Raw genomic sequence first — 18432 nt, 5'->3', positions numbered from 1 at the left:
CTGACACTGTCTCAATCCTGACTCCCATCGCACGGCATGCCAATGTCAGTCTCTAGAAACTATATTTATATCGTGAGCGATTTAAAAATAAATAAATGGCCTTGCTGTTGAGAGACACGGGCTAAGACACTGGGGGGCAAAGGATCAAGATATGCATTCTTCTATTCTCTTGCTTACTCACTTTTTTTTTTTAAAGACAGTGTCTCACTGTGTAATCCTAGCTGGTACTCTCTGTGTAGACCAGACTGGCCTTGAACTCACAGAGATCTGCCTACTCTTGCCTCCCGAGTGCTGGGATTAAAGGTGTGCATCACTACACGGGGCTAAGATGTCTATCCTCAAAGGATTAGCAACCACTGTTCTGGACAGTGATATACAAATATTAAAGAAAATGTAAACAAGTTGATAGCACTAAACAGAGGATGCGCGCGCACGCACACACACACACACACACACACACACACACACACACACACACACACACACACTCCAGCTAATCAGGGAACACAGCTCTTTGTATCAGAAGACGGTTCTTTGTACGAGAAGCATGGTATGGAAATATCATGAGAAACTAGCATATCTTCCTAGCACAGCCACCGAGCGCGCGTACCTTGCGAGCTTCAGTTCCGTGAGCTGCACCTCCATCTTGTCAATCACAGGAGGATTTACCGCGTCCTCACCAGACACCACACTGAACTGATTGTGAACCCTGATCAGTCCGAGATCAACCAGGACAGCATTGGGGGACACGGAGGACTGGGGGATGACAATGACTGGCGCTTTCAAATCAACACTGACGGAGACACGGAAACTCCTCCGGGCGAGGTCTTTCACACTCGTGGCAGCCTTTTCGGCAGCCTGGGCAGTGGCGGCACTCACCGCTTCTTTGGCCACCTGGAAATTGTTCAGGAAGCTCTGCAGACAATACGTAAAATGGGAAAGTCAGAAGCAGGGACATCTGTAGACGAGCCTGCCTTCTGCCAACACACGTGCGCCTCCTCCAAGGGCGTGCCTGCTTGGAGTGGAGCCTATTTTCCTACTGAAAGGAGGGCATCAAGACAGGCCACCCAGTCTCGAGCTGCCCCGTCACTGAGCAGGGTGCGCACCGTGAACATATTTTCAACACTTTGGCACTAAAATAGCTAGCTTCTGTTCATTCTAGAAAATTAATTTCAATTAGACTCAAAAATCATTCAGTGACTTAGATTTCAAGTGTTAATAAAGAGGGCTTTCGGCTGCTACTTTCATTCGTACACACCAGGCATGATTAAAAACATCCACCACCTAAAAGCCAACGTTGACAACAAATGTGATCACAGCAGTTTCTGCTGTAGAGGAACACAGAGTGTGACTTTACCAGCAGCGACATGAGGAACTTATGAAGGTAGACAATCCGAATGCAGCCGACGTGCAAAGCCACCACCCCGTCCATGGTGGACATGTCCGCATAGGACTCCCCTGCTGTAGCATCTGGGTACAAATCCAGGTTAAAGCGGAAAACTTCATTTCCAACTATGGACACAGCCTGAAAAACCAGAAATGTGAATTACTCTGGCCAGAAGGGCAATTGCGAAATAAAGCCCTGTTGGAAAAGGCCTGCAAGTATAATCTTTATAGAAATACATTTAATTTTTAAAATAGGATATTTTAAAATAGAATCTCTATGTTGAGTGTTACATACTTTCTTATGAACTGTCTTGGGATCAACATCTGTGACAATAATGTTTTCCAGCCTGGCAAAAAGTGACTGCTTTTTTGACTGAAGAGAAAGGGATGAATCGAGGCCTGAAAAAGAATGAATTATTATATTTTTATATATTTATATTTCTGTTGATATAGCATATGTATTTTCATTATATTGTATGATTTGGGAAAGTACGCAATTTCACAACTCGCTATTAGTAAACTTTATGTTGAATATTTTTAACATCAAGCTTATATTCTTGTTAAAGTCAATTATATGAGCCTGACCCCTTCATAAGGTGATAGCAGTTTGATGAGAAAGTCACTGTTCTTTGTGGACATGGCCGCTGGTAGGTTACACACGCTCTTACATGTGGCCCTACATCCATGCACAGACAGGCAGCACTCGGAAGTTAGTGTTACTAAGCAGAAGAAGGAGACAGGAAGCTGAGTGGGACATGTTGGGAGGACCCGAGAGGAGCTGCAGTGGGGAATTGCGGTAGCCACAGTCATCTCTCCCTGTGCACGTGGGGGAATGGCGGTAGCTACGGTCATCTCTCCCTGTGCACGTGGGGGAATGGCGGTAGCTACGGTCATCTCTCCCTGTGCACGTGGGGGAATGGCGGTAGCTACGGTCATCTCTCCCTGTGCACGTGGGGGAATGGCGGTAGCTACGGTCATCTCTCCCTGTGCACGTGGGGGAATGGCGGTAGCTACAGTCATCTCTCCCTGTGCACGTGGGGGAATTGCGGTAGCTACAGTCATCTCTCCCTGTGCACGTGGGGGAATGGCGGTAGCTACGGTCATCTCTCCCTGTGCACGTGGGGGAATGGCGGTAGCTACGGTCATCTCTCCCTGTCCATGTGGGGGAATGGCGGTAGCTACGGTCATCTCTCCCTGTGCATGTGGGGGAATGGCGGTAGCTACGGTCATCTCTCCCTGTGCACGTGGGGGAATGGCGGTAGCTACGGTCATCTCTCCCTGTGCACGTGGGGGAATGGCGGTAGCTACGGTCATCTCTCCCTGTCCATGTGGGGGAATGGCGGTAGCTACGGTCATCTCTCCCTGTGCACGTGGGGGAATGGCGGTAGCTACGGTCATCTCTCCCTGTGCACGTGGGGGAATGGCGGTAGCTACGGTCATCTCTCCCTGTGCACGTGGGGGAATGGCGGTAGCTACGGTCATCTCTCCCTGTGCACATGGGGGAATGGCGGTAGCTACGGTCATCTCTCCCTGTGCACGTGGGGGAATGGCGGTAGCTACGGTCATCTCTCCCTGTGCACGTGGGGGAATGGCGGTAGCTACAGTCATCTCTCCCTGTGCACGTGGGGGAATGGCGGTAGCTACAGTCATCTCTCCCTGTGCACGTGGGGGAATGGCGGTAGCCACAGTCATCTCTCCCTGTGCACGTGGGGGAATGGCGGTAACTACAGTCATCGCTCACTGTACACGTGTATGAGATTCTCAAAGAATAAAAGAAGAAGAAAAACCCTAAATGTACCAATCATTTTTCCAACTACACTGAAAAGACTCCTCCTGTCCTCTCAGGTGTATATTAACGATGGTTAAAAATCAAAACACAATTTTAAAAAAGATAATTACATACATTTTTAGTTCCCAGGGGACGTGGGGAAGTCTAATGCAAGGATATCAATTCAGGATAAGAAAGCATAGAGTAAATTTTTATGACATAGATATTAAGCCATTATTTACACAGATACTGTGCTGGTTAGTTTTATCTCAACGTGACAAAAGCTAGAGCCACTTGGGAGGGAGGGTTCTCAGCTGAGAAAATGTGTCCATAAGGCTGGCCTATAGGTAAGTCTATAATGCTCTGCCTTAATTACTAATTGATGGGGGAGGGCCCAGCCATGGTGTGTGGTGCCACCCTGGACAGTGGTGCTAGGTTGTGAGAAAGCAGGCTGAGCAAGCCATGAGACCCAAGCTAATGAGCCGTGAGGTCCAGCGGCTTCAGCTCCTGCCCCGCCTTCCTTCTGGGATGGACTGTGACATGGAACTGTGCGCTGAAAGCAACCCTCTCCTCCCCAGGCTCCTTTGGTTTTGCTGCTTACCTCAGCGGTAGCCTGAGACAGAGACCACAAAAGTTTTGTGAACAAAGTGTAGATATTTCCAATGTGGAAAAGACAGAAAGAAAAAAAATACAGTAGAGAGAACTTGGCCACCATCTAAACCGAGGAGGCAAGTGTCCAGCTCAGCCACACCCTGCCAACTGTGTGCCGCTCACCTCTAACCCGGCAAAAAGGGGGAAGGGAGCAAAGGGAAGAGGAGGAAATGCTCGTTGTTAAACAGCATTAAATACTTTACCTTGTATCTTGATTTCAGCAATATTGCTCTTCTCATCACAGACAGTGATACAGAAAGCATTCAATTTGGCAAACAGCCTAAAGCCAATAACATCACTATCTCTAGAGGACGCCATCACTAAAAATAAAACAACAGATTCTAGTAAGCTGAACTCTATAGAAGTTTCTTCATACATTTTACAAAATATATAATATATGAATATAAATATTTATAAAATATAAAATACCTATTATACAAAACACATAAGTACAAAAGCAAAAAGTCTAAAGTAAATAGAACATGAAATTCAAAAATGTAAAGTAATGTGCCTGAAGCCACACCATTGAGCAACATAATCAGAATGTAAGCTAAATTATTTTAGGTCTAAATTCCAGATTCCCAGCCAATAATATACAGCCATCACGGTGCTGGAGAAATGGTTCAGAGAGCACATGGTGGCTCACAACCATCTGTCACTCCAGCTCCAAAAGATCCAGTGTCTTCTGGTGGACATCATGGGCATTGCACACATGCAGTGCAGAGACTTACATGCAGACAGGATACCCAACACATAAAACTAAAGATTTTATAAAGACGCAATCAGTCCGTGCCTTCACGTCTCTGCGTCTCTTTCCTCAGAGACTGTCGGGAGGGCGCTTCCAGAGCCACTGTGATGGGGGAAACATCAGTACACACACAGGTGCTCTTCTAGCGACCCTCCCAAGGTAGTCCCCCAGGCAAGAGGGGAAGAAGTTTCTTAAAACAACAGTATTGCTTATATTTGCTGGCTGTGTGAGTATGTGTGTGTCAGTGTGTATGTGTGTGTGTGAGTGTGTGTAGTGTGAGTGTGTGTGTGAGTGTTTGTGGTGTGTGTGTGTGTGTGTGTGTGTGTGTGTGTGTGTGTATGTATGTGTTTTGAGACAAGAACACTCTATGTGGCCCATCCAAACTGGTCTGGAAATCAGGATCCTCCTGCCACAGCCTCCCAAGTGCTGAAGCTGCAAGTATGTGTCACCACCACCATCCGACTGAGGCAAAGCACAGGAGCAGAGGGAACGGTATTCCAGCAACCGAACTGGCCGAGCCTAACATTCCTCACTTAGCATTAAACTTTAAAGCACTTGCAAACAAGAAACACAGGTATACGCCTTCTCCACAGCATGGTTTGTACCTGGGAACACGTGCTGAAGATTGGGTTGTTGACCGTGCAGATCTGTCTGTTTACTGTGTTTGTTTTGAAAGAGAATAGAATACAAAGGCCCTGACTTTCCGTATGAGTCAATCTATGAACGAGCTCGTGATCTAACGGCATTACAGGGAGGTGACGCACGGGTGTCACTTTGTAGGACATATTCTCTGTTAGTCTGCCTCCTACCCACCACAACTGCTACCACATGCTTCACCACTGTGTTCTGCCTGACAACACACAGACTCCAAAGCAACAGAACCAAGTGTCCGTAGACTGACATCTCTGAAACTGTAAGCAAAATAAATCTTTGCTCCTCCAAACCGTTCTTCTTGGGTGTTTGTCAGGGAGAACACTGCTGCTCTCATACCTTTCTGCACGGGAGAGCTCTTCTGCTTCTCGGTGACAGTCTGCACCTCCTTGGCCACCCCCGTGTTCTGACCATCGGACGGGATGACGGTTGTTAGGTAGTTAAGAGAAGATAAAAGAGCTTGTGTTTGTAGCAGCAGATTCAGAGAAGAAAAGGCCACCTGCAAGTGTTTCACAAAGAAAATTAGTTCTTCCCCGGTTGTCATCCGTGGTCTCAGCAAAGGCTGCCTCCATGACAGGACACAGAGAGTGTCCGTGACTCCCTGATGTGGGGATATAAGGACAGCAAATGACTCCTACGAACTCAAGGACACAGGAGAGCATCACAGTAACTGACAACTCCACTCACAAGCAAAATGGTCATGGAGCCAGTAACTGCTTCCCCTGGCCACACACACAGTCAGCACAAGTCCCGCTTTCCGGATCCTCCCGCGCTATTGAGATAATAGGAAGTGCCAAGCTGTGGTATCAAACTCCTGAGTTATCATGTGCTACCACTTCCAGAAGTCATTCCAAATGTGGCATCCATGACATGTAAGCTTAAGGGGCAGAACTGTGGACACAGTCTCAAGTACAGAGTGATCTTCTGAAACATGGTAGCAGCCTTAGCATATAAAATCAGACAGCACGTATGACTCACAGCGGAGAGCATTACATTTAAGGAATGCCTCTCAAGAGCCAACACTGTAGATCTATGGTTTTAGGAAAGCAAACTGAAACAAGAAATTACTTATAAAAACAAAAAGGCTAAGTAACAAAAAAGGAAGGTTTACAATATTATAGCAAATGATGTCATCTCTCCAACTGTAAGCTACAGCTCGCCCCACTTCTCTCTCATTCTCTCTCTCTCTCTCTCTCTCTCTCTCTCACACACACACACACACACACACACACACACACACGTATTTATTTGACATGGTGGTAGAGGGGCATGCAGACCACTGTGTGCTTGTGGAAACCAGAGCGTGAATGTTGAGTAAGTTCCCACCCAGGTGGTGAGGCCTGGCAGGAGCTTTACCCATGAGTCATCCCACTGAGGGGGGAGGGGGCGGGCGGTGCCTTTTGTTTTAATGTAACTCCTCCTCCTCTATGTTTTTCTCAGCCATACCCTCTGCAGATGCACTTAGGCTTTACGGCCTGCCGCTCCAGCACTGCCAGATGGTATCGACCTGGCTTGTTTAGAATCCTGTTAGCTCTTTATAACCAAATGCTCTGTCGTGACAACTCTTTAACTGGGAATAACACTGAGGCTTTTAAAGCAGACACAGTGAGTGTTGCTTTCTGAGCTGGATCACAGGCAGAGGCCACAGTAACACCTAGGGGGCTAACTTGTAATTTCAGTTGGTTCTTAATCACATCTCAAATCACCTAGTATTCCTTAAAGAGCCTTAGAGATTTCCAGAGCACATTATTTTCAAATAAGATAGACTGTCTTAATAAAACTTCTTACCTTAACAGTTTGTTCAGTTTTTTCAAAAGTAGTTTGAAAACTAGGCCCATTCTTATCAACCTGAAAACAAAATTAAAAAAAAAAAAGAAATTAAGAGCAAAGTAAACAAATTTTTATAATGTGTGTGTGTGTGTGTGTGTGTGTGTGTAGATATGGAGGGAGAGGCGGAGGTCTGAGGGGAGGGAAGAGGTGGAGGGGAGGGAGAACAATGTTGTGGTGGTTTGTGTGAGAATGACCCCGAAGGCTCTAATATTTGAATGCTTGGTCCCCTCTTGGTGGAACTATTTGGGAAGGATTAGGAGGTGTGGCCCTGTGAGGAGAATGTGTCACCGGGAGCAGGCTTGGAGGTTTCAAATCCCACACCAGCCTCAGTTAGCCCTTTGCCTCCTCTTTGTAGATAAGGATGTGCGTTCCCAGCTCCTGCTCTCACACCATGTCTGCCTTCCTACTGCCCCTCTCTCAGCCATGATGGTCATGGCCTCAAGAGCCCCATGTCCTTTCCTGATAAGTTGCCTGAGTTGTGGTGTCTTTTCACAGCAGTAACTAAGCAACCATTTATCATCTTGTCATAATGTAAAACTGCACCACTCTATTTTTTCATTACAGTGCAAAGTGATCTTATTAAGCACAGGGGAAGATGCATTCCCTCAGGGAAACTCAGGGTCAGAAAGATAAGGTCTGAGGTGAGAGAGCAGAAGGGCGTCGCACCCGCTCGTCAGCTGACGCTTACACCATTCTACGAAGATTACCTCAGTCCCCAGTGAGAGACATATCAGTTCTTTACAAACAGGATCTCTAGAGAAAGCTGTTGTAGGCGGGTCTTTGTTCTGAGTCAAACAATTTATCTGCCATCATAACCTGTCACTGGACTCAGTTCTGCCCTTTGGGAACAAAGAGGAAGCAGGAGCCCTGCCGACACCTCCCTCCCCTGAGCAGCTTTCTGCCCTAACTACTTTCCCAGCCTCTCTCATCTAGGCTGCTCTGAGCTTTCCCTTAGAAAATGACTCACTGCATTTTTAATGCCCTGGGATGGCTTGTTAATGTTGCTGCTGTTGTTGTTTAGTTTTACTTTTTGAGACAGGGTTTCTCTGTGTAGCCCTGGCTGTCCTGGACTCCTTTGTAGACCAGGCTGGCCTCGAACTAACAGAGATCCACCTGCCTCTGCCTCCCGAGTGCTGGGATTAAAGACGTGCGCAGCTACCACCACCACCTGGCTGTTTGTTTGAACGCTGTTCACTTCCACATCTCTCTCTTCTTATAGCCACTTGGAGAAAAGGGAGAAACAACTTCTACTTCAATCCAAGTGTCTAACACCATAAGCATTCGCTAACCCATGCAGACAGAACAGGAAGTCAGGGCACCAGCAAAACGAAGGTGAACAGCATCAGTTCCTTCCATCCCGTTCACTAGACTCCATTTTTCAGCGCACGCCCAGCCCTAGCAGCCCTCCTCTCAATTCAATCTAGTTCCATTTCCTTTTTTAATGTAGTAGACTCAACTAAATGTCACCGCTTTCCAAGGAGTGCAGTGGTGTGAACATGGCCCAGAGACAGAGGTGCACCTGCTTCGCACTGCGCTCTGCCACCGGGGTTAGCAGCCCGGCAGCTCTGTAACATCCCTGTTCTCAACGAAGGGAGCAGTCTGAGAGCAAGCGAGCCTCTGTGACCTGTTCCTTATACACACCCTGAGCCACTGCAGGGACACACAGCCATCCTCTTTCCAGGGGTGCAGCGTGGGGTCCAGACAACGGCGTTATCCTCCTGCGGCCCTTACCTTAATGTACTCCACTTTTAAGAGATCTAAGCCGGGTTTGTCTGAAGAGCTAATCAAATGAAGCAGCTTCTTTTTGGATCCTAAGAAAGAAAAGCAGTTTGCAAATAAGATGCTGTTATGAAACTTTAGGATGTGCCACGTTAAAGGAGTATCTGTGTGCATTTTCGTGGTTGTGAATTAACAAAAAACAAGCCAGAGGGAATCCTTAGCTCCAACATCAGGCTACTTACAACACCCCCTCCCGCTTGCTTTCATAAGTTGCTCAAAAACAGTAAAAACCTCTTAGGATGTTATTCCTAAGGATTGCTGTGTATCTATAGTTAGGATATTATTCCTAAGGATTCCTGTGTATTTATAGTTAGGATATTATCCCTAAGGATTCCTGTATATTTTTAGGGCAGCAGAATGTACTACAGGTATAATAATATGGAAATGTGAATAATAATTCATCTCTGACCTTAACCCAAAACTACAAAATAGGGAGACTAGACTGAGACCCTCTCCAATATACTGTTGCATTCTAAAACTGTGTAAGAATGTTTTATTTATATTTGCTAAACTCAGGTAATTTAAATAATGTCTCTGCTTAGACCTAGGGGGGAAGGGGCTACAGAAAGCCTTATTACTACTATTTTTTAAACAGAGGATGAATGTCACAAGTTGTTTTTAGTAACACTGTGGTCATTTACAGCTGTAATCCCAGGCCTTGGGAGACAGAGGAAAGAGGATCTTCGTAGAGTACAAGACCAGCCTGGGCTACAAGTGAGTCTGTGGCTGGCACAGGCTAGAGAGGGGGGCTCGGTCTCAAAACCTAAACAAACAAATCTTGTTAGCTCAAAATTGTGTGTGTGTGTGTGTGTGTGTGTGTGTGTGTACACCCACACAGAGGGACTGGCTTCCACATCTGTGTGTGGAGAGCTGGTACCCACACTTTACTCTTCACAGACTGTAAATCCTGCTTCTAGGACAACTAGAAAGTTAGCCCAGCCTCTTGTCGTTCCATTTTATACTTTTTAAAAAAAAGATTTATGTATTTTACTTTTGGGTATGTGAGTTTTATTTGCATGTATATGTGTGCCTGGTACCCTAGGAATTCAGAAGGGTCAGATCTGCTGGACCTGGGGTTACAGACAGTTGTGAGCCTCCGTGTGGATGATGGGAATTGAGCCCAGGTCTTTTGTGACAACAGTATGTGCTCTCAACTGCTGAGTTCTCTCTCCTGTCTCCTCTCCAGTCTTAACTGACATAAAGAAGAAACAGCCTAGCAAAAGTATTGTTCACGTTCATTACTCACGTCTGCAGCGTCAACTCTGTCATAATGCATTACCCGAGAAAATTAGCAACACAGGAAACATTATTCTCCTAAACTAGAGTTTATTTTAGTTTCAACTATTTTCTAAAAATATGCTTGAATATTTGACTAAAGTATCAGGCAAACTGTTGGGGAATTTAATCCTGCAGACTAATTCACTCACCCATGCCTCAAACACCTGCACTCACAAGCTGCTCCATGACATGAACCCACAGCAGCTTACAGAGGAGTGGGCTTCCCACCTTCCCTCTTCCTTCCATCACAGGGCTTCTGAGCTGTGCAACCACCCTAGCACAGCGCTTCTCAAGCTGGGGGCTGCACCCCCTTCATGGGTGTCACCCAGGTCCATCAGAAGACATGGAAATTTATATTACAACTCATAACGGTAGCCACAGGATGATGTTATGGTTGAGGGGTGTATTAAAGGCCGCAGCACCAGAAGGCTGAGAACCACTGCTCTAGTAGAGAAAGCGTCAGCATCCAGCCCAGGCTTGCGTTCTGAGACTCACGGAGAGCGAGACCCAGGGTGAGAACAGGCTACTTTGGGTTCTTCGGCTTTCTTTGTCAGCAAAGTGTACATGATACCCCCTAACGTCAGTGGACTTTGCCGGACTCTGAGGTGATGGACCACAGTGGGGGAGGCTGCCAGACCCCAGTGCCAGGCTGCCAGTGTTTCAATCGGGGTTTTGTCACTTACAGTTTAATCCTGGGTAAACAATTGATCTGCAGTAACACAAAGGCCTCGAGGCCACTGTTCTAGAATGGAGCTAGTATTCCTAGTGTTTGGAACAGAGTGGTTATTGTGCCCACTATAACGAGAAGCAAGTGTTTCACTGTAAATGAAACTATTCCAGACACACAAGGGGGCGACTTCCACTGCTGCCTGCCATTTCTAGTTCCATGGCCGTTACCTTTAACTTCATGGTAATCCAAGCTGACTTTCCTCAAATAGGATACTGCAGTCAGGTCAAACGTCCTCATGGTTGCTTCTGTCCCTAACTGAGTGACATTAAATACTAGAATTGTCTCTTCTTCTTTTTGTTGTTTAGTGAGTTCCAAAATCACCTAAAAGGATCCACAGGGCAAGAGAAAGTTGTGGGTAAGTCAAAGTCATACATAGAAAGACAGAAACAAAGTCCATCCCCACAGGGCACTGCAAGAGTGAGGGCTATGACCACGCCCCCCACGCCGAACTCCAAGGCTGGGCCAACCCCCAGCTCTGCTATCAGGACTGGAAGCTCATGCAAATAAAGCTACGGTTGTTTGCATTTGTTTTATTGGATGAATTTTTCTGGTGGTAGCAGTTCCAGCAAGGCAAAAAGGGAGAGTGCTATTGCCACAGCATTTACTTTTGGAAATGACGGTGTGGCCGTTTTTAAAAGACAGATCAGAAAGGATGGTGGCTGGAGCAGCACTGGCCATGCAGCAGAAGAGCTGCCAGCTGGAAGCACCTGAAGACAGGTGTTACGGGCTCTCCTGACACTGAAGGTCAAAGTGGGGGAAAAAGAGAGAGAGAGAATTCAAACGCCAAGGGGAGGAAAGAGACTAAGAAAGTATCAGCAACGTTAAGATCCATCAACTCTGACATGATGATTTAGGAAAGGCTGTCAATCGAGAATACCAAAGTCAACCAGGAACATCCCTCCATTTTGTACTTTAATATCAAAGTAACAAAAATTATTATAGAAAATTTAGAAATAGGAAAGCAAAAATGAAGGTGAAAACCTGCAATTCCACCAGCCTGGAGAAGAGCACTGTCATTTATCCAAGCAAATATATACATGTGGCTAAAAGGAATCATATGCCTGTGTCCTGAAATGCTGTGAACACCTCACTGGGTTTTCTTTTCTAAAGCCAGGACTGAGGCTAGGGCCTCACAAGCTCTAAGCAGCATGCCCCCACCCCAGCCCCAGCTCTGTCTCCAGTCAATCCTACTCCCATGCTTTTGGGTGGGGGTTGTTTTCTTTTGTTTTGTTTGCTATTTTGAAATAGGGTCTTGTTAAGTTGACCAAGATGCCCTGTGTCTCCAGCAGAGCCTAAAGTTATAATCCTCCTGCCTCAGCTCTCTTGATTGTTGGAAACACAGGCCTATACCCCATGCTTTGCTTTCTACATGACATTCTTTTTAATATGCAAGGTTTCTCTGTGTGTAGTGCTGAGTGTTCTGAAAACACATTTTATAGACCAGGCTGGCCTCAAACTCACGGAGATCCACCTGCCTCTACCTCCCTAGCACTGACATTAAAGGCATGCGTCACCATGCCTGGCTTCCTATATGACTTTTAAAGTCAGAAAAGTTTAGACATTTAGATGGCTAAACTTTTCTACAGTATACACACATGACAACGGCCAACACTAGCTCAAGGGGCAGCTACACTGGACATGGTAGCGCACACCTACAATCTCAGCACTGAGGAGGGTAAGGTAGGAGGATTGTCACACATTCAAGGAAAGCCAAGGCTACTCAGTGAGACAGTGGGTCCAAGAATACATGCCCAAACTCTATCTTTAAAAAAATTAAAGGCACTGGAGTGGGGAAGGTAATATATACATATACACACACAAACAGAATTTTTTTGCAGACATGCAAATCCTAATTAAGAGAATTTCCAGAATTACACACAATGATCTCCCCTAAAGCAACTTTTAAAATAATTTTCATGGTTTTGAAAGTGTGTGTGTGTGTGTGTGTGTGTGTTTGTGCACACTCACATTCATCAGCTGCTAGAAAAGAAACTAGAAGACACAGTTTTAGTGCCCTTGAAGCTGAGGTCAGCCGCCAGCACAGAGGACGGACAGGGATGTGCTCATGGAGAGAAAACAGACAGGGCCGTGTTCAAGGAGAGAAAACACACACACCTCTTTGATCTCAAACTTGAGCAGAAGAGTAACCAGCTCCTCGTTTGGAGCGTCTGAGGCTTTTTTCAGTTCTGAGGCTCTCACTGTTCTAGCAATCTGCGAGTCTCCTTCCTCGGCATCAAAGTACTCGTCATCAGACTCTGAAGGGAAGAGACTCTCATTAATCCAGACAGCGGCCACTGAGAACCCACAGGGACGCTGAGCCTAGAGCTAACACAGTGCAGCTCATCCCTGCACACAACCTTCAGATTCAGACAAAATATTTCCAGTGTCTTTTTCAAGTCCCAAAGGGATTCAAACTGGCATGTACTACAACTTAAACCAAACCTGTTTTTTTTTCTTTTAGTGCATTCATTCTATGTCTAGTAAAATGTTTACTAGGCATCAGATATCATGTATCAGGACATGACCGCCACGGTGTACACCAGAGTGGCCAGGCCTGAACCTTGCTAGATACGACCTTGTCTCTACCAAGCTTATACCCTACATTCTAAACTGAAATTGTAAGGCATCACTTAGCCATGGCTTGAGGAAAATATCACAGAGAAATATAGTGACTTAACTAAATCTCTGGAAACCACTATCAACTCCCGTTACCCCTTCCTTAGAAAAACAAAGAACTGTTCATTTACCCAATAATGAGAGATGAGCGTTAAGAAGGGTAAAATGACCCGAAGCCAGTGTTGGCTGCAACACAGCTAGAACGGTGCTTTCAGGACCCTTGACTTTCTACAGACGCCCTCACTACATAACAGTGTGTAGGTTTAGCTTCCCAGAAAAAAAAACAACAGTATGCTTCATTCTTCACCTGATTCCACTCCATCCAGCAACAGTGAAGTCCCAAGGAGACCTTTCGTCCCAGCTGAAAGAACAGGGATCGAGGCTACCTAGCAAAGGATGCAAAATAGCTTTTAATACATGCTGATCAGAAAGATAAAACAATGCAGATGACGTCTCTCTACACACTGGAAAGCAATACCGAGAGGAAGATGCAAAGACACATATACACAAAATTCACAGCCAAACTTCAAGGGAAGAATACAATCAAACAGTGCTCAGCTCCAAGTTATGAAATATTACAATTACTGCCCGCATTTATAAAGCTATACTTATGTACACATCAAGACGGTGAGTCTATGTGTCCTCATGTATCATTTAGTTGCTGTGGGTAACAACATGAAGGTACATATTCACCACAGGGCCCTTGAAAATGGCATCATTATCAGCTAAGTTTTTCTTCTTTTCTAAGTGGAAATGCAACATTTATTTCAAGCTATAAACATCATTCAATTAAAGTGACCTAGAACATGTAAGACTCACCAAAAAAGGACAAATTTCAACTTGCTATTATATTTGCAAATTTATTCTGAATCTTTATATTTCTAGTTCTACAAAAGGTATATTTTACAAATGTGAACAACATTTTCCTTTCATTTCTACTGTTTTCTGGTCTCAGTTGTTTGTTTAGAGACAGGGTCTCGCTATGTAGCCCTACCTGGCCTGCAACTTGCTGTGTAGACCAGGCTGCTGTAGACATCAGAGCTCTGCCTGCCTCTGTGCCACCATACGAGGCCCCATCTGTGCATGTTTGGTCCATTTGGTTAGAAAGCCCGTTGTCCTTAGACAATCACTACTGCTCAGAAAGCGTGGTTCTTTCTAGAACTCGACTAGGCTTTCTACCACCATCAGCTACTCACCTGTCTCTCTGGAGACCCAGTGGATGACTTCTGTGGCAAGGGTATACTGTTAATCAAACCCAGCGCATCTTTGATCTTCTGGTCGGAAATCCTCACATGCATCAGAGGCAGGCCCCCTGACACTTTAAATCTAAAGATAAAGTTTGACTGTCAAGTTTCACGGAGAGGAAGGGAATGGGCAGGTGACTACAGGGTGAGGTCAGGGGTCGGCTGGCCATGTTTCAATCTCACTACACTTAGACAGCACTCAGAGAATGGAAAGTTCTTTCTGAGCCAATTTTCCAGATCATTTAAATGTCTTTCGTAAGCAAACCAGCAGCAGTCGGCCACAGCCCCCTTGGGGGTGGGAGTTCTAAGGACCCTTTCATGGGTTTGCATATCACATATTCTGCATATCAGATATTTATTTTACAGTTCATAACAGTAGCAAAATTACAGTTATGAAGTAGCAGCGAAAATAGTTGTATGATGGGGGAAACACAGCGTTAGGAAGGTTTGCAACCACTGCAGGAACCTTTTTAGGTGAATTTGTTTTAAAACAAGGTGTAGCCCCAGCTGGCGTGGAACTTGCTATATAGATCATGCTGGCCTCCACTCACAGACTGTCTGCCTCTAGGCTGCTGTGATTAGGGGTGTGCCCCACCACACACAGCCTAAAGTTCATTGATACATTATGAAAGTCCCTTTGAACATAATTCTCTACTTCTAAAAACCAAAATCACATATATACTTTATTTCCTGCCATTAAAGATTTCTTTCTACTGACATCGGAATGTCCGCCCCACTGGTCTCTGTTGCCTTGTCTCTCCCTATTCTGTTTATCCGCAGTGCTGGGCAGCACCTGATGACAAGTGTGCATATTTTCTGTCCTTTGGGACTGAGATGCAAGCTCCCTGAGGTCACCTGCTCGGCCACTGAGTGTCTAGTCTGCTTCCACCACTCACGTGCTCCTGGCAGTTGGCGTAGCTGCCTCCTGTCTGCCTGATAGCTGTCTGGACCACAGGCTGCTCACAAGCTTGTTCGGCTTACCCTGGCTGCCTGCCTACAACTGTGAACAGCTCAAGCTGGTTTAAGATGGTTGCTGACATTCAATACAAGAGTATTTATAATTCTTAGTACTAATTGTCTCTATCAGGAAAAAGAAACGTGTCTAATTAATGACCTTCTAAGAAACTAGGATAAAATGCAGATGAAACTCAGAGTATGCTGAAAAATTATAATAAACCCAGAGTGGGAAACATGAAGATTAAAGAATACAAACAGTAGAGAAATAGCTGAACCCAAAAGCTGGCGGCTCTTTCAGATCAACTAACTGGTAAACATCTAGTTGGATGATCAGGAAAACAAGAAACAACAGCACCAACAGCTTATATCCAGAACAAGAAAGCAAACATCTGCAGGCAGTTTTTAACATACAAGGCAAGCAGATGTGTGCTTTCCACAAACCAACAGCCAAGCTGGCCAAATCCAAACACACAATGCTTACTTAGGACACACCAAACATAGGAAAAGATCACTCACAAAAATGTCCAGAATGTTTAAATTCTCTTGAAAAGAAAACTGTAGGCCTAGAACATAGTAAACCTGTGAAGGATCTACAACATGCAAGTAACCGTATCATGACTCCTTATATATTTTTTTAATGTATTTATTTATTATGTATATAACATCCTGCCTGCATGTGAGCCTGCCCACCAGAAGAGGGCACCAGATCTCATTATAGATGGTTGTGAGCCACCATGTGGTTGCTAGGAATTGAACTCAGGACCACTGGAAGATCCGCCAGCGCTCTTAACCTCTGAGCCATCTCTCCAGCCCCATATCATGACTCTTAATCTTACTGAAAGAAGCCAAATAAGAAAGTTAAAACTCTATGACTTTATCCATGGGGTATTCTAGAAAATTCTACCAAATCTTCAGTATCAAGAAACAGACCAATATTTTCCAAGGAAAGAAGTAGGAAGAGGAAAAAAGGAACGCAGGGCTCAGGGAAACTTCGGCAGATGGTGGACACCTCATCCCAACTGCCATGATGACCTTATGGAGACACGTGTATGTTACAACCTGCCAAAGTGTGCCACACACTAAATAACACACAAACAGAACATCAATTAAACTTTAATAAAGCTGGTTTTAGAAAGACAACATAACTATTTCATGAGAATATAGTAAACTCAAAATCTAGTTTCTATTCTTCATTCCTCTAAGACATTTCTCAAGATTTTATGTCATTTCATGACCAAAAACAAAGCTAACTTTCTTTGAAATTTTTATTACATTGATACTGAATCTTGACTTTCACACATTCAGAATCTCAGATAGCCAATGTTTATACAATGTAAAAATCTAAATATGAATTCTGAAATAAGAGAGACAGCATGAGCCTTAGTCAGGGTTACCATCGCTATGATGAAACACTATGACAAAAGCAATCTGGGGAAGAAAAGGTTTGCTTGGCTCACACTTCCGTATCACAGCTCATCACTGAAGCCAGGACAGGAGCTCAGGCAGGGCAGGGACCTGGAGGCAGGAGCTGATATAGAAGCCATGGAGGGCGCTGCTCACTGGCTTGTTCCCATGGTTACTCAGCCTGCCTTCTTACAGAACCCGGGACCACCAGCCCAGGTGTGGGCCCACCTACAATGGGCTGGGCCCTCCCACATCAATCACTGATTAAGAAGAAAGCATATGTGCTACCTACAGCCCAATGTAATGGAGTCATTCTCTCGACTGAGGTTGCTTCCCCTGGGATGACTGTAGCTTGCATCAAGTTACATAAGACTCGTGAGCACAACAGACTGTACAAATAAGTATTTTCTTTAAAACGTATCTGTGCTGTAAGACAGGATAAAGGCTGTTTCTGCCTCTCCCACACACGCCCACCTCTGTCTCCTTAAACTTCGGTGGCTGACACAGATGAAGCCTCCCTGCTGACTTCTGGTATGGAAGATGCTCATACACACCTGGCCATTCTGGCATCCTTCTCCACCATCGCCTTGGCCAGCTCAACATGAATATCCATCGGCTGCAGTATGTGCATAGTCGACGGGTGCTGGAATCTACACTTCTTCCAGTTTTCCTCTTTAAAAATAAAAACATAAATATTAATTAAGTTTCAAAAATCATCTGATATTCTGTTCAAACCCCCACTTTACAGTGCTAGAAAATACTTAACAAACTCAGTGAACAACTTTTGCTTCCTTCATCAGACACGTTAGATACTCTGTATTTTAATACAGATTGATAGAAGAGGGAAAATGTCAAAAAAAGACTTCATGTGTAATAACCACTATAGTTCCAAAAAGAAGATTCTAAAGACAGATTTGCCACGTGGCTAGCCCAATCCCATGTAGACCTTTATCCATAACAGGGATCGAAGAGCTCACTATTCAAATAATTATTTGTAAGGCCATGCAAAAGAAAAGGCACGATTACGGCCTCTGCAAGCGCTCTCCTCTAAGAAGCTCCCAGGCTCTGTACAGCTAGCAGCAGACAGCCATCTTAATGTCAGCAGCAGACAGCCATCTTAATGTCAGCAGCAGACAGCCATCTTAATGTTAGCAGACGACAGCCATCTTAATGTCAGCAGACGACAGCCATCTTAATGTCAGCAGCAGACAGCCATCTTAATGTCAGTAGACGACAGCCATCTTAATGTTAGCAGCAGACAGCCATCTTAATGTCAGCAGCAGACAGCCATCTTAATGTTAGTAGGCCTCACTGGGCAGAGCAGAGCATGGCTCTGTGTACAGAGCTTGACCAAGATGACGCTCCACAATATGACACACTCAGAGAGAGT

The 18432-nt window shown here is 45.1% G+C and overlaps 1 protein-coding gene across 6 annotated transcripts in view; it reads right to left on the bottom strand.

The window, feature by feature from the left end:
* Positions 1 to 18432, bottom strand: part of VPS13C (vacuolar protein sorting 13 homolog C) — a 164056-nt gene that overhangs the window by 82353 nt on the left and 63271 nt on the right. For all 6 annotated transcript variants that reach the window (XR_014779095.1, XM_084781224.1, XM_084781225.1 and 3 more), the window contains 12 exons: positions 17597 to 17714; positions 14634 to 14763; positions 13745 to 13823; positions 12937 to 13076; positions 10989 to 11142; positions 8766 to 8845; positions 6993 to 7052; positions 5544 to 5703; positions 4009 to 4125; positions 1682 to 1785; positions 1358 to 1525; positions 611 to 915 (listed from right to left, as the gene is read on the bottom strand). Coding sequence is in view for 5 of the 6 variants with exons in the window: in XM_084781224.1 (XP_084637350.1) it covers positions 611 to 915; positions 1358 to 1525; positions 1682 to 1785; positions 4009 to 4125; positions 5544 to 5703; positions 6993 to 7052; positions 8766 to 8845; positions 10989 to 11142; positions 12937 to 13076; positions 13745 to 13823; positions 14634 to 14763; positions 17597 to 17714 (1615 nt within the window). In the remaining variant the exon portion in view is untranslated. The remainder of the gene's footprint in view (positions 1 to 610; positions 916 to 1357; positions 1526 to 1681; positions 1786 to 4008; positions 4126 to 5543; positions 5704 to 6992; positions 7053 to 8765; positions 8846 to 10988; positions 11143 to 12936; positions 13077 to 13744; positions 13824 to 14633; positions 14764 to 17596; positions 17715 to 18432) is intronic.

The sequence above is a fragment of the Acomys minous genome (genome assembly GCF_964271855.1).
Source record: "Acomys minous genome assembly, chromosome: 5".
In the NCBI taxonomy this organism is placed as follows: domain Eukaryota; kingdom Metazoa; phylum Chordata; class Mammalia; order Rodentia; family Muridae; genus Acomys; species Acomys minous.
Note: the sequence above shows the minus strand (reverse complement) of the source record. Positions and strands in the feature narration are given on the sequence as shown.